Below are 14,494 nucleotides of genomic sequence, written 5' to 3' on the forward strand. Positions count from 1 at the left end.
AAGCTGTTCATTCGAAGGAATTGCATGAGGACTCGAGGACATACAATGCGATTAGAGGAGAAGCGTTTTAACCTCAGGCAACGTGGGGGGTTCTTTACTGTTAGGGCTACAAGATTGTGGAATTGTCTACCACAAGAGGTGGTTTCTGCGGGTAGTATGGTGACTTTCAAAAGACTCTTAGACTTACATCTCAAGGATCAGGAGATTGAGGGCTATGTTAGATGATTACAGTCACACACACCTACACAGGTTGAACTGGATGGACTATTGTCTTTATTCAACCTCGCCTACTATGTAACTATGTAACTATGTAACCATACGTCACTTCGCAGGACCACTAGAGGCGCGCGTGCCCATTCGCCACAGGGAAAGCCGATTAGCGGATACGGCGGGCACGATTGCCACTGGGCACCCGCAATCGCTCCTCATGGGTACTGCCATTGTAAACACAGAAGACTGCTGTTCCATCAGTTATGAACACAGGGCTCCTGCGTTCCTCCTATTTAAGAACACAGGTCTCTGTGTTCAAGCAGCCCATCTCCCCCCCCCCCCCATAGTTAGAAAGCATCCCCTAGGGACACATTTAACCCTTTAATTGCCCCTGGTGTTAGCCCCTTCCCTGCCAGTGTCATTCGTACAGTAACAGTGCATATTTGTTAGCACTGATTACTGTATTTAGGTCACTGGCTCCCCCCAAAAGTGTCAAAAATGTCAGTTAGGTGTCTGATCTGTCCATGGCAATGTCGCAGTCCCCAAAAAAAAAAAATTTTAAATCGCTGATTGCCGCTATTACTAGTAAAAATGACAAATCTTTCCCCTAGTTTGTAGACGTGATAACTTTTGCGCAAACCAATTAATATACACTTATTGGGATTTTATTTTTCCAAAAAAATGGGGCAGAATACAAATTGGCCTAAAGTGATTAAAAAATGTGATTTTAAATTTTTTATTGGGAATGTTATATAGCAGAAAGTAAAAAAAAAATATTTTTCAGAACTGTCGCTCTTTTTTTGGTTATAGCGCAAAAAAAAAAAAATCGCAGAGGTGATCAAACACTACCAAAAGAAAGCTCTATTTGTGGGGGAAAAAAAAAAAAGGACATCAATATTATTTGGGTACAGTTTCGCATAAACACACAATTGTCAATTAACGTAACGCAGTGCCAAATCGTAAAAAATGGCCTGGTCATTAAGGGGGTAAAACCTTCCGGTACCCGATGTTAATGCAAGGAATACAATAGCACAGCAGGGGAGATCCCTCAATCCACATTATTTCTGTGAATGTGGGGATCTGTCAGGTTTTTTCTTTCATTGTTCAGCTTGCTGGTTGAACAGAAAAAAAAAATAAAAATTGCATTTATATCCTGCTTAAGAGTAGCCTTTCAAGGATCTATACTGTGGGAAAGCCACACACATTTATCATGATACTGAAGCAGAAGACAGCGTACAAAACTAACAAGTCACAAGACAGTTCCAATGATCCCTGAACTAAAATTTCTTGCACAGAAAATACAATGAAGGCATTCTGAGGAATAATCAGAAACTATTTTTATTCCCATACAGCAGAAAAAAGACATCACTGCCATGAAGAGAATTGGCTCTATACCACCCATCCATCCATTGGCCAGAACCTAAAACAATTTTTACTCCTATGAAATCTCCCAATCTTCTCAAAGATATAAAAATCATAAAAGTCTACTTTGGTCATAATTTGAGGAAATGGAACACAAAAAAAAAAAAAAAAAAAAAAAAGAAGAAGGTTAATGTGCCAATCTCACCCCAATATGCAGAAAACCATTGAATCAGGTGACCGCCATCTACTGAGAGAGAGGTAATGGCTTTGGGGGTTTCATCCAATTTTCCATCCTACGCTTTATTTTTATTTATTCCCCCCCCCCCCCCCTTAGAAAAGCCTGGAGCTCCTCTTTACCAGTTCTGGACCGGAAGGATTTGCCCCCCTAACTGAACGGCCCATTTTTTGTGATTAAACACTGCGTTACTTCACCAGAAAACTGCACAGTTGTGTGACACTGTACCAAAATAAAATGTATTTCCTTTCTTCCCCACAAACAGAGCTTTCTTTTGGTGGTATTTGATCACCTGTGCGATTTTCATTTTTCGCTCTATAAACAAAAAAAAGAGCGCCAATTCTGAAAAACCAACAATATTTTTTACATTCTGCTATAAAACATTCCCAAAAAAATAATTTAAAAATCAAAATTATAATTTTAGGCCAATTTGTATTTTGCAACATATTTTGGGGAAAAAAAAAAAAAAAATCGCAATAAGCGTATTTTCATTGGTTTGTGCAAATGTTATTGTGTCTACAAACTAGGGGAAAGATTTATGTCTTTTTTTTTTTTTTTACTAGTAATGGCGGCGATCTGCGATTTTTAGCGGGACGGCGACATTGTTGCGGACAGATCGGACACATAATTAACATTTTTGACACTTTTGGGGGGGGGACCAGTGACATTGCTACTGTAATCAGTGCTAAAAATATGCACTGTTCGTATAATAATGACGCTGGCAGGGAAGGGGGTTAACCTAGGGGTGATCAAAGGGTTAAGTGTGAGCCTAGGGGAGTGTTTACTAACTGTATGGGGGATGGGCTTGTGAAATGATCATAGAGACCTGTGATCCTATATAGCAGGATCACCGACACTCTGTGATCATTCCAGAGAGAAGAACGGTCAGCTGCCCATCCTTCTCACTCAGCGGAAAGCAATTGCGGCCTGTGGGCCCGTGCATCGGCATCCCCGCTCGCCCCCAGTATCATGCGCACGACTGACATAGAGCTACGTCGTTTCGCGCAGCCGAGCCAGACTGCGGCGGGTGGGTGGTCGGCAAGGGTTAATTAGATTTTTATTTTTTCTTTCTTTATATACTGCAAGCATGAACCATTTTAGCTGATACAGACCGGATCAGAAGTGATGATTTGAAAAGAGCAATGAGAAGTAGCGAAGTTGTAGTATACACACTGCATTAAGGAGAGGGAAACTATGGTTTAAAACATAAATAGTCACACAATTACTGCATAAGCATGTATGAATGTGAGTTAGGGACCTTAGATTGTAAGCTCCTTGAGGGCAGGGACTGATGTGAATGCATAATGTACATGTAAAGCGCTGCGTAAATTAAAAGCGCTATATAAGTACCTGAAATAATAATAATAAGCACAATGAGAAACCTTCCACAGGATACCGAATAGCTCGAGTAAACAAGGAACGTAATGGCCGACCTGCTCATCAGAAAAGATCACAATAGGTAAGAAAGTATTGGATGTTACTATGCCATGGACATTAATGGGAAATGCCTGACATGCATGCGTTTGGCAGGGAAATAGAAGAGATCTGAGTATTCAGGTATGATCATATACATAATTATTATTATTATATACATATACACTCGCCGGTCACTTTTTCGGTGCACCTTGCTATTACCAGGTTGGACCCCCTTTTGTCTTAAGAACTGCCCTAATTCTTCGTGGCATAGATTCAACAAGGTGTTGGAAACATTCCTCAGAGATTTTGGTCCATACTGACATTATAGCATCACACAGTTTCTGCAGATTTGTCGGCTGCACATCCATGATGTGAATCTCCCGTTCCACCACATCCCAAAGGTGCTCTATTGGATTGAGATCTGGTGACTGTGGAGGCCATTGGTGTACAGTGACCTCATTGTCATGTTTAGGAAACCAGTGGTGAGATGATTTGAGCTTTGTGACATGGTCCATTATCCTGCTGGAAGGAGCCATCAGAAGATGGGTACACTGTAGTCATAAAGGGGTGGACATGGTCAGGAATAATACTCAGGTAGGCCGTGGTGTTTAAATGATGCTCAATTGGTACTAAGGGGCCCAAAGTGTGCCAAGAAAATATCCCCCACACCATTACACCACCAGCCTGAACCGTTGATACAAGGCAGGATGGATCCATGCTTTCATGTTATTTACCCCAAATTCTGACCCTACCATCTGAATGTCACAGCTGAAATCGAGACTCCTCAAATAAGGCAACATTTTTTCAAATCTTCTATCATTCAATTTTGGTGGCCCTGTGCGAATTGTATCCTCAGTTTCCAGTTCTTAGCTGACAGGAGTGGCACCCGGTGTCTTCCACTGCTGTAACCCATCTATTCAGCATACCTTGGTTGCAACAAGTGATTTAGTTACTGTTGCCAATCATCTCGGACCAGTCTGCCCATTCTCCTCTGACCTAAACATCAACAAGACATTTCCGTCCACTGGATATTTTCTCTTTTTTTGGACTATTCTCTGTAAACCCCAGAGATGGTTGTGCATGAAAATCCCAGTAGATCAGCAGTTTTTGAAATACTCAGACCAGCTGTCTAACACCAACAACCATGCCACGTTCAAAGGGACTTAAATCCCCTTTCTTCCCCATTCTGATGATCAGCTTGAACTTCAGCAAGTCATCATTACCACATCTAGATGCCTAAATGCATTGAGTTGCTGCCATGTGATTGGCTGATTAGCAATTTGTGTTACCAAGCAATTGAACAGGTGTACCAAATAAAGTAGCCGATGAATATTTATTATTATATTATTCATTTTACATTTTATTATCGCAGATCATAGAAGATCTTATGACTAAAAATGGCTGAAAGGAGGACGGTCTATCTAGGGCAGTTCAGAAACCAGAATAGAGACTGGATTAGCTAATAGGGGTGGCAATGACAGTTCTTCTTTTGAATATTCGCAGTGAAGAGGTCCTGGGCGCACTTCACTCTGCAGGCCAACAGTGACACAAGTGTAATCTGATAGATAACAAGGTCACCATGCTCATTGCATCTGCACAGCCTTAAAGACAATGCTGCTGAAGGACATTTTAAGGCCTCATTCACACATGCATTTTGGGCCAACTGCTATTTCCCTGCAAGAGACTCAGCAGGGTTTCCTGTGAGCAGAGGCCAATGAGAAGCACCAATCCAAGCAACGAGGCCCTGTTCACACCTTAGCATTTTTCAGCTTGTAAAACGCTCATCTCTGAAGTCTCAAAACACCCAACAAGCAAAATCCTATTCATTACAATGGTCCCTGTTCACATTTGAGCATTTTGGTCACCTGAAGCAAAATGCCTAAAGCTCAAAAAAACTACATGAGCTACTTTTTTGGCAGATTGAAAGTGTTTTTGTAAGGCCCCTTTCACACAGGCGGACCGTTCAGATTCACCTGTTCGTTTTTTTGGCAGATCTGAACAGTCCCCCCATGCATTCCTATGGGGCATCGGATGGCAGCGGAGACATGTCCGCTGACATCCGACCCGATCCGTCAAATCTGGACGGATGGAAACCCTATTTTCCATCCGTCCAGCGGATCGGATCAGATGGGATTGGATGAGAACGGACCAACGACAGATTCTGTTCGGCCGAAAATGCGCTGTCGGCTGTCGTAAGCATCATACTAACAAGCCTACAATCGGCCGAATATTTACGGCCGACAATCGGTACGTGTGTACGGGGCTTTAATGCCCAAATCACCAGAAAGGAAAGCATAAAAAAGAAATCAAATGCAAACATCACATCTAAGGCCTCATGCACACAAGTTGTTTAAAAAAACGAGCTGCAAAGCCAGTTTTGACACCAAGAAAAAGCAGCTGTAAAAACGCGCTTTTAGAAGTGTTTTGTATTGGCGTTATTGCATGTTTTAGCCGCGTTTAGCAGCGTTAGCATTTAGCAGTGTCTCTGCCCTCTATTTTCCAACTTCAAATCCGACTACTACTGCTTAAAAACGTCTGACGTGGCCTAATGCTGTATGCGGCCTTTAGCAACGCCAGGCATTTTTACAGCTTAACGCTGCTGCTCCAGAACGCATAGGCCCCGGGTTTGTTTTACAGCTTGAAAACGCCTATGCTACTTACAGCTCCTAAAAAGCATGTGTGTGCATGAGGCCATAGAATTACATGGAGGGGCGTTTTTAAGCTGCAAAGAAAAAAAAAAAATGTCTGACACTTCTAAAAGCAGTTGTAAAAACGCCCTGTGTGCATGAGGCCAAAGAATTGATAAGCTATAATTAAAAAAAAAAAAAAAAAAAAGTTTGCTTTTTGGGTTTAATACTGCTTTAAAGAAGAGCTTCTCTCAAAAGTGAAATTACCGCTCCTCCTCCTCCCGACCACCGCCCCTAACACTTTTGAGTTGTTTTATTCTTTTATTTAATTTATAGACAGGTACCCGCTCCTACTTCTTCATTTTTCACCTGGGCTAGAATTCCTGCCACCCTCTCAGCCTGCAGCAATGTGTCCCAGGACGCTGCAGGAGCAGTCTCGTGCGATCGCATCGTGCGATCTTTTGCATGCGCGGTAGATGGCTGTGATTCAACAGGAAGTCACATCCGAGTCCCAAATCCAAAATGGCAAAACTGGGTGCCTGCAGTGAAAAAAACTGGCTGCAGTAAAACAGCACTTGACTCCATGAACTGATAAGTACTTGATTTTTAAAAGTCAGCTGCTACAGTATTTGTAGCTGCTGACTTTTAATTATCAAAAACAATGAGTAAAGTTCCTCTTTTTGTAAGTGGAGTTCCTCTTTAGGAATCCTCCCAGAACAGACAATGCTTTGTAAAGCAGACTTGGACAGAAGATCCTTCTTGTTGGTACCCAGCTGGACTATTTTCTGACAAGTAAAAAAATTAGTCATTCACCAGTTCTTTCTAAACAACGGCAACAAGTATGTCAAAACAGGAAGCTGCTTTATGAATTTTAGATTTGTATTATAAATGCTTTGGCTGACAACCTTTTTGAATAATGCAGAGCAAGCCGTATAAAAGCAGGTCAGGTGCACAGAAACAACTTTTTAAAAATGAGTTTATTTCCAAGAAAAGTTTGCTTAGATTTTAAAACAAAAGCATAAAGCTGGCCATAGACAGATCACTATTTCCATCAGTGTGTGGACATCCAGCTTTGATCGACTTCTATAGACACAGAATATAGGGAATCTATTCTCCATCAGGGGCTGCAGCCCCTAATCAGTGTATTTGGTGTGTGTGTGTGGGGGGGGGGGGCTCCTCAATCTAACTTGTTTAAGAGGATGGGGGAACCTGTTTTTTTTTGCATCCCACCCGCTGGCTAAACTAAAAAAAAAAAAAATATTCATCATCTATGGCCGGCTTTATCCTTCAGCATCGCTGTAAGCAAATGTTACAGAAAATGAGAAAGCAATAAAGGCAGATTAGAACACAAACAACTGACAGGCGACTCCCAAGAGGTTCTACAGCAGTTCAAGGTTCTTCAGACGTCCTCACCGCTGACAAGTAACGTGTTCCCAAATGATTTCTTTGCCTATCTGTCATCCCGATTCCATTCACACTGGAAACAGAGCTTGCGTTTGCTTTTCTCGCCTCCAATCCAACTTCTAAAAATGAGTGTAAAGGCCAAAAGTCTTTGATCTAAATGCATTTTATATATTAAGATGAAAAATCTGTGTGCAGCAGCCCCCCTAATACTTAACTGAGCCCCATCTCTATCCAGCAATGTCCACGAATGCCCCGGCTATCTGGGACCCTCCCTCCTGATTGGCTGAGACACAGTAGCAGCACCACTGTCTCCCACTGCTTTACAAGACAGTTAGCCAATCAGGAGAGAGGGGCCGGGCTGAACCAGGGCTCCATGTCTGAATGAACACACAGAGCTTCAGCTCGGCTCGGGTGCCCCCATAGCAAGCTGCTTGCTGTGGGGGCACTCGACAGAAGGAAGGGGCCAGGAGAGCCAGCCAGGGACCCGAGAAGAGGAGGATCTGGGCTGAACTATGCAAAACCAACTGCACAGGGCAGGTTAGAGTCGGTTCACACTGGGGCGACACGACTCCTTACTACTTCGGGGGCGACTTGTGCATTCCCATGCACCACGACTTCGGAGCGACTTGCAAGGACTTCACATAATGGAAGTCTATGCAAGTCGCCCCGAAGTAGTACAGGACCCTTTTTCTAAGTCGGAGCGACTTGTGTCGCTCCTATTAGAACGGGTCCTGAAGCGGTCAATGGACCGCGAGGGAGCGCGACTTGTCAGGCTGACAAGTCGCCTGACAAGTCGCGCTAGTGTGGACCGGCTCTAAGTATAACATGTTTATTATTTTTAAAGAAAAAAAAAAAAAAGACAGCCTTCAATATCACTTTAAGCTGAATATTATTTAAAGCCAAAGCTTTAGCTCACCTGTACCGAAATTCTGTAAAGGTGACCCAACAGCAGACCCTTTCCCCACTATACTTACCTCCTGCAAACCACTCTATTGGTCTGGGAATTTGAAATTCTCTCCACCCAGCACTGCCAGGACAGACCAGACAAATTCTATTTGGTCAGCACTGTCACATAGATGCCGCTGACCAATTAGAATCCTTCTGGTCCATCCTTGCAACATTGGGCAGAAAGGAGAGAAAGCAGCAAGGATTTCAAATTCCCGGAGCAATTTAGCGGCTTGTGGGAAGGCTGACAGCTCAGGATCGTGGGAGGTAAAATACAGCGGGGGGGGGGGGGGGGGCAGTGTTAGGTCACCTTTACAGATTTTCTGTAAGGGTAATGAACTAACCCTTTGAAGAAGAGATCCGCCACCAAAATATAGAAAAGAGCAGTAGGCAGATGATCAGTTATAGGCACAGTGTCAAGAGTGGAGAGCAACTGAGCATGTGCAGAGCAGGGTGAGACAGTCTATTACAGGAATTTATACAGTATAGGCACTTATTTTTAATGTCTTACATAGCTATACCTGCAAAAGGGGCCATCCTGAAGTGATCTAGCAGGACTTCGTTTTCTGACTAAAGTTCCACTTTAACCACTTCCGGACTGCCCACCGTGTGTTTATATTGGTACTTTGACGTTAAATACCGGGTTTATGGCAGCAGATAGCTGCCATAACCCCGGTATTTTTCTACATGGCTGGTGGTCCTCTTTCACATAAAAGTGGTCCCAGCAGCAGATTTGCCCCGGGATCACTTATGGGCAGTGGGAGAGGTACCCACCCCCCTCCCGCTGCTTCCTGAATGATTACCCCGCTTACCGAAGCCATAGGTAGCGGGGAAAACAATCCGGTCCGTTCCAGGCAGGAATTCGAGTGAGGGCAAGATGGCCCCCACTCGACTCTATGGCCTTGGAGACCGGAGCAACGTCATACGTCGCTTCCTCCCAATGGCCTTTAAAGGGCCCATTTTTATTCTTGCAGAAAAAAAAAAAATAAATACTTTTTTTTTTGCTTTTAAGGGTAGATGTGAGATCTGAGGTCTTTTTGACCCCAGATCGCACATTAAAGAGGACCTGTACTGCTTATTTATATTACAAGGGATGTTTACATTCCTTGTAAGAAGAATTTAAAAAAAAAAAAAAAAAAAAAAGGGAAAGTGTAAAAATTAAATTATTTATTTTTTTTAAGCGCCCTGTCCCTCCGACCTCGCGCACAGAAGCATACGCAAGTCGCACCCACATATGTAAACGGTGTTCAAACCACACATGTGAGATATAGCCGCGATCGTTCCTGGGAGAGCAATAATTCTAGCTCTAGACCTCCTCTAACACTAAACTTGTAACCTGTAGAGGTTTTTAAAACATCACCTATTGAAAATTTTTAAGTACCAATATTTGTCGCCATTTCACGAGCGTACTCAATTTTGAAGCATAACATGTTAGGTATCAATATACTCAGCGTAACATTATCTCCCACATTATAGAAAAAACTGGGCTAACTTTACGGTGTTCTTATTTTTAATTAAAGAAAACATGTATTTTTTCCACAAAAATTGCGTTTGTAAACCGCTGTGGAAATATGGTGTGACAAAGTATTGCAACAATCTCCATTTTATTCTCAAAAAAAAAAAAAATGTATATGTATATGTATATGTATATATATATATATATATATATATATATATAAATAATTTTTTTTTTTTTTTTTTTTTTTTTTTTTTATTAGGGGTTCTATGTAATTTTTCTTACTTATTTTAACTTGTAAATAACAAGTGTCAGAAATAGGCCTGGTCCTTGAGTGGTTAAGGTAAAATAGACTTCTACTTTTACAACAGAGCTGCACAATTATACATTTAAAATTTGGGCGGCACAGTGGTGTAGCGGTTAGCACTTTCACCTAGGAGCAAGAGGGTCGCTGGTTCAAATCCCAACAACGACACTACCTGCCTGGAGTTTTCATGTTCTCCCTGTGCCTGTGTGTGTTTCCTCCGGGTACTCTGGTTTCCTCCCACACTCCAAAAACATGCTGTTAGGTTAATTGGATCCTGTATATAATTGGCCCTACTATGCATGTATGAATGTGAGTTAGGCTCCTTTCACACTATCCATCCGACGGATTCCGTTTTTCTCAGCGGGGGATCGAGCCGCCGATCCCCCGCTGAGCAGCAGGAGGACAGCTGTGTGCAGAGACACAGCTGTCAGTTCCCCATGCGTCCATTCTCATCCGATCCCATCCGATCCGCTGGACAGATGGAAAATAGGGTTTCCATCCATCCAGATTTGACGGGTCGGATGTCAGCGGACATGTCTCCGCTGCCATCCGATGCCCCATAGGAATGCATGGGGGGACCGTTCAGATCCGCCAAAAAAATGGACAGGTGGATCTGAATGGTCCGCCTGTGTGAAAGAGGCCTTAGGGACCTTAGATTGTAAGCTCTTTGAGGGCAGGGACTGAAGTGAATGTGTAATGTATATGTAAAGCGCTGCGTAAATTGACAACTCTATATAAGTACCTGAAGTAAATAAATCTAGCTTTAACCCCCCTCACGATCTTAATCCAGCATTTCCAAGATTCATACAGTTGTCCACAGTAATTACATAGACCAGAGGTCACCAAACTGTCTATTACTCAAACATCCCAGAGGCACAATAGTGCTGAAAACCAGTATACATAAATGGATTCCCAGATAAACCAGTATACATAAATGGATTCCCAGATAAACCAGTATACACAGATGGATTCCCAGATAAACCAGTATACACAGATGGATTCCCAGATAAACCAGTATACACAGATGGAGTCGGTTGAGCACAGTCACTGGTACATCACACCCCTCTGTAGGGACCATGGCTCGATGACATATACCTTGTTTACTGTGCAATGGTGTCCTGGAAACCAGCTAGTTATAGGTCCTGTCATTAGTAGTTATAGAAGAAGTAAGCTCTGAAATCGACCCACTGCATATTACCATGTAAAACGCACAGTAATTGCTAAGGGGCATGAAAACGTAGCCAGGACAAACAGGACCACCAGCATTCAATAAGTCCAGGATATTAGTTAATCCGAAGTCACCCCAGGTTTTAGCGGTCCTTGACCAGGGCCAGGCAATTGCTGTACAACATGTCAAAGCATGCAAGACTGTACCTTCATAACACAAGTCTGTACCTCTGGGGTACACAGAGACAGAACCTAACGCATACAAGCCTGTACCCCTGGGGTACACAGTGACAAGCCCTAACACATACAAGGCTGCATCCTCAAGTACACAGACAGGTCCTAAAATACACACGCTGGTAGCCCAGGAGTACACAGTGACAGACCCTAACATACACAAGGTGGTACTCCCTGGAGTACACAGAGACAGGCCCTGACATACAAGGCTGTACCCCTAGGGTACACAGAGACAGGCCCTGGCACACAAGGCTGTACCTCAGGGGTACACAGAGGCTGTACCTTTGGGGTACACAGACAGGCCCTGACACATACAAGGCTGTACCTTTGGGGTACACAAAGACAGGCCCTGACACATACAAGGCTGTACCTCTGGGAAACACAGAAAGGCCCTGACATACAAGGCTGTACCCCTGGGGTACTCACAGACAGGCCCTGACACATACAAGGCTGTACCCCTGGGGTACACAGAAAGGCCCTGACATACAAGGCTGTACCCCTGGGTTACACAGACCGACCCTGACACACACAAGGCTGTACCCCTGGTGTACACAGAGACAGGCCCTGACACATACAAGGCTGTACCCCTGGGTTACACAGACCGACCCTGACACACACAAGGCTGTACCCCTGGTGTACACAGAGACAGGCCCTGACACATACAAGGCTGTACCCCTGGTGTACACAGAGACAGGCCCTGACACATACAAGGCTGTACCCCTGGGGTACTCACAGACAGGCCCTGACACATACAAGGCTGTACCCCTGGGGTACACAGACAGGCCCTGACATACAAGGCTGTACCCATGGGGTACACAGACACTGACATACAAGGCTGTACCCATGGGGTACACAGAGAGACCCTGACACATACAAGGCTGTACCCCTGGTGTACACAGACAGGCCCTGACATACAAGGCTGTACCCATGGGGTACACAGACACAGGCACTGACATACAAGGCTGTACCCATGGGGTACACAGACAGGCCCTGACATACAAGGCTGTACCCATGGGGTACACAGACACAGGCCCTGACATACAAGGCTGTACCCCTGGGGTACACAGAAGGGAGAAGCAGTAAAGGAAGGATGGATGGCGAGCAGACAGCAGGGGCCGCGCATGCGCAGAGAGGCGCCGGTGGCCAGGCAGGAAGAGCTGGCAGTAGCAGACAATGGGAAGGAACACAGGGGACCATCATCATCCTCATCACTCACCGACACACAGGGGCTGGAGGTGGTGCTGGGGGTGGGGGATCGCTGCACCGTAACAAGAGCCATCTAGTAGCCGGAGGAGCTCCACCACCGGGCTGTCATTCTTATCCCGGGGAAGAATAGAGAGAGCCCGGGCTTCCCGATCCGCCACAGCTGAAGGAAACGGTTGCTTGTGTGCTGAGTGTGCCCGGTAGATGACAGTCCGATTACCGTTCCTTCCTTCTCCTCCGCTGCCGCCGCCGCCGCCACTAAGATCCGCACTGAGAGGAGCGGCGGCAGCTGTACCAGCACTGTATGTATGTGTATGTGTGTGTGTATGGGAGAAGCGAGCATGCGCAGACTGTCAGCCGTCACTTAGCCACACCTACTGCACCCTGTCAATGCCGAAGAGCAGATGTGTCATGCCCGCCCCCATCATGTCACCGCACACCTCTCACCTGTACGATAACCTACCTGAGAGAGAGAGAGGGAGACATACTGCTGTTAGAAATCATGGGCCCCGTACACCCTACATGGTGGGGCCCCTAACAATATATCAAAGCAATATTTTCACTTCAAATACACTAAAATCATTATTAGCGGATACAAACATAACAGAGAACCTGGGTGAATTATAATGCCCCTTTTCAATTGTTTTTTACATTTTTAACCACTTTAGCCCCGGAGGATTTGGCTGCTTAATGACCTGGCCCTATTTTGCGATTCGGCACTGCGTGATTTTAACGGACAATTGCGCGGTTGTGCGATGCTGCATCCAAACGAAATTGACGTCCTTTTTTTTTTTCCCTTTTTGCGCTATAAACAAAAAAAAGAGCGACAATTTTGAAAAAAATAACAATATTTTTCAAATTTTGTTATATGAAATTCTCAAAAAAATGTAAAAATCAAAATTTTTGATGTGTTTCCCAGAGGTGCATCTTTGGCTCAGAATCAGGTGCAAATTCAGACAGAATTCGCTTCGCGGAACTGATAGCGGGGGGCACGTGCGCGTCCATTCGCCACAGGGGAAGCACATTCGCGTGCACCTGCAATCGCTCGCCGTTGAGGCAGAACAGCGGTCTGCCGTTGTAAACAAGGCAGACCACGGTTCTGTCAGTTAGGAACACAGGTCTCTGTGTTCATGCAGCAAGTCCAACCCCCCCACAGTTAGAAAGCACCCCCCAGGGACACATTTAACCCTTTGATCGCCCCTGTTGTTAACCTCTTCCCTGCCAGTGTCATTAGTACAGTAACAGTGCATATTTTTTAGCACTGATTACTGTAGTAATGTCACTGGTACCCCCAAAAGTGTCAAAAATGTCAGTTAGGTGTCTGATCTGTCCACCGCATTGTTGCAGTCCCGCTAAAAATCGCTGATCGCCAGACTTGTATAAAGTACTCGAAATTTCTACTTGAGTAAAAGTACAAGTGCTCGATCAAAAAATTACTTGAGTAGAAGTGGAAGTGCTCGCAGAAAAAGTTACTTAAGTAGAAGTACTAAAGTATTCAACATTTTTTTTACTTAAGTATTGCAAGTAGTTTTTTCAAAAAATTTGCTACTTAAGTACTAAAAGTAAAAAGTACCCGTAGTTTTGAAAAAAAATTTCTACTCAAGTACTGAAAGTAGAAGTACAAGTACTGTGTTATGTAGTTATTAAAGAAAGAAGTCAAAAGTATGAACATCATATTGTTTTTATTATTTCAAATGATTTATTCAAATGATTAACCTGTGTTAGTAGTTTCTTGATGCACTTTAAGCGCTGTAGCACCATTTATTTGTTTGTTTCATATTTTCTTTTTATTGGAAAGATTTGGTATAGCAGCTTTTATTATACACAGCCTTTATTTTCGTATGCGCTGATTTACAAATGACATTATACACATTTTTTTGAGCTTTATGCAACCTGCCATCTACTGTTCTGGCAGTGGTAATTTTTTT

General features: G+C 43.9%; 1 protein-coding gene across 4 annotated transcripts in view; it reads right to left on the bottom strand.

Moving 5' to 3' along the window:
- Nucleotides 1–12,752, bottom strand: part of SSH2 (slingshot protein phosphatase 2) — a 379,616-nt gene extending 366,864 nt beyond the window's left edge. For all 4 annotated transcript variants that reach the window (XM_082245092.1, XM_082245091.1, XM_082245088.1 and 1 more), the window contains exon 1: nucleotides 12,580–12,752. In XM_082245092.1, the coding sequence (XP_082101218.1) occupies nucleotides 12,580–12,642 (63 nt within the window). In that variant the 5' untranslated portion in view covers nucleotides 12,643–12,752. The remainder of the gene's footprint in view (nucleotides 1–12,579) is intronic.
- Nucleotides 12,753–14,494: the final 1,742 nt, after the last annotated feature.

The sequence above is a fragment of the Pelophylax lessonae genome (assembly GCF_965119305.1).
Source record: "Pelophylax lessonae genome assembly, chromosome: 2".
NCBI lineage: Eukaryota > Metazoa > Chordata > Amphibia > Anura > Ranidae > Pelophylax > Pelophylax lessonae.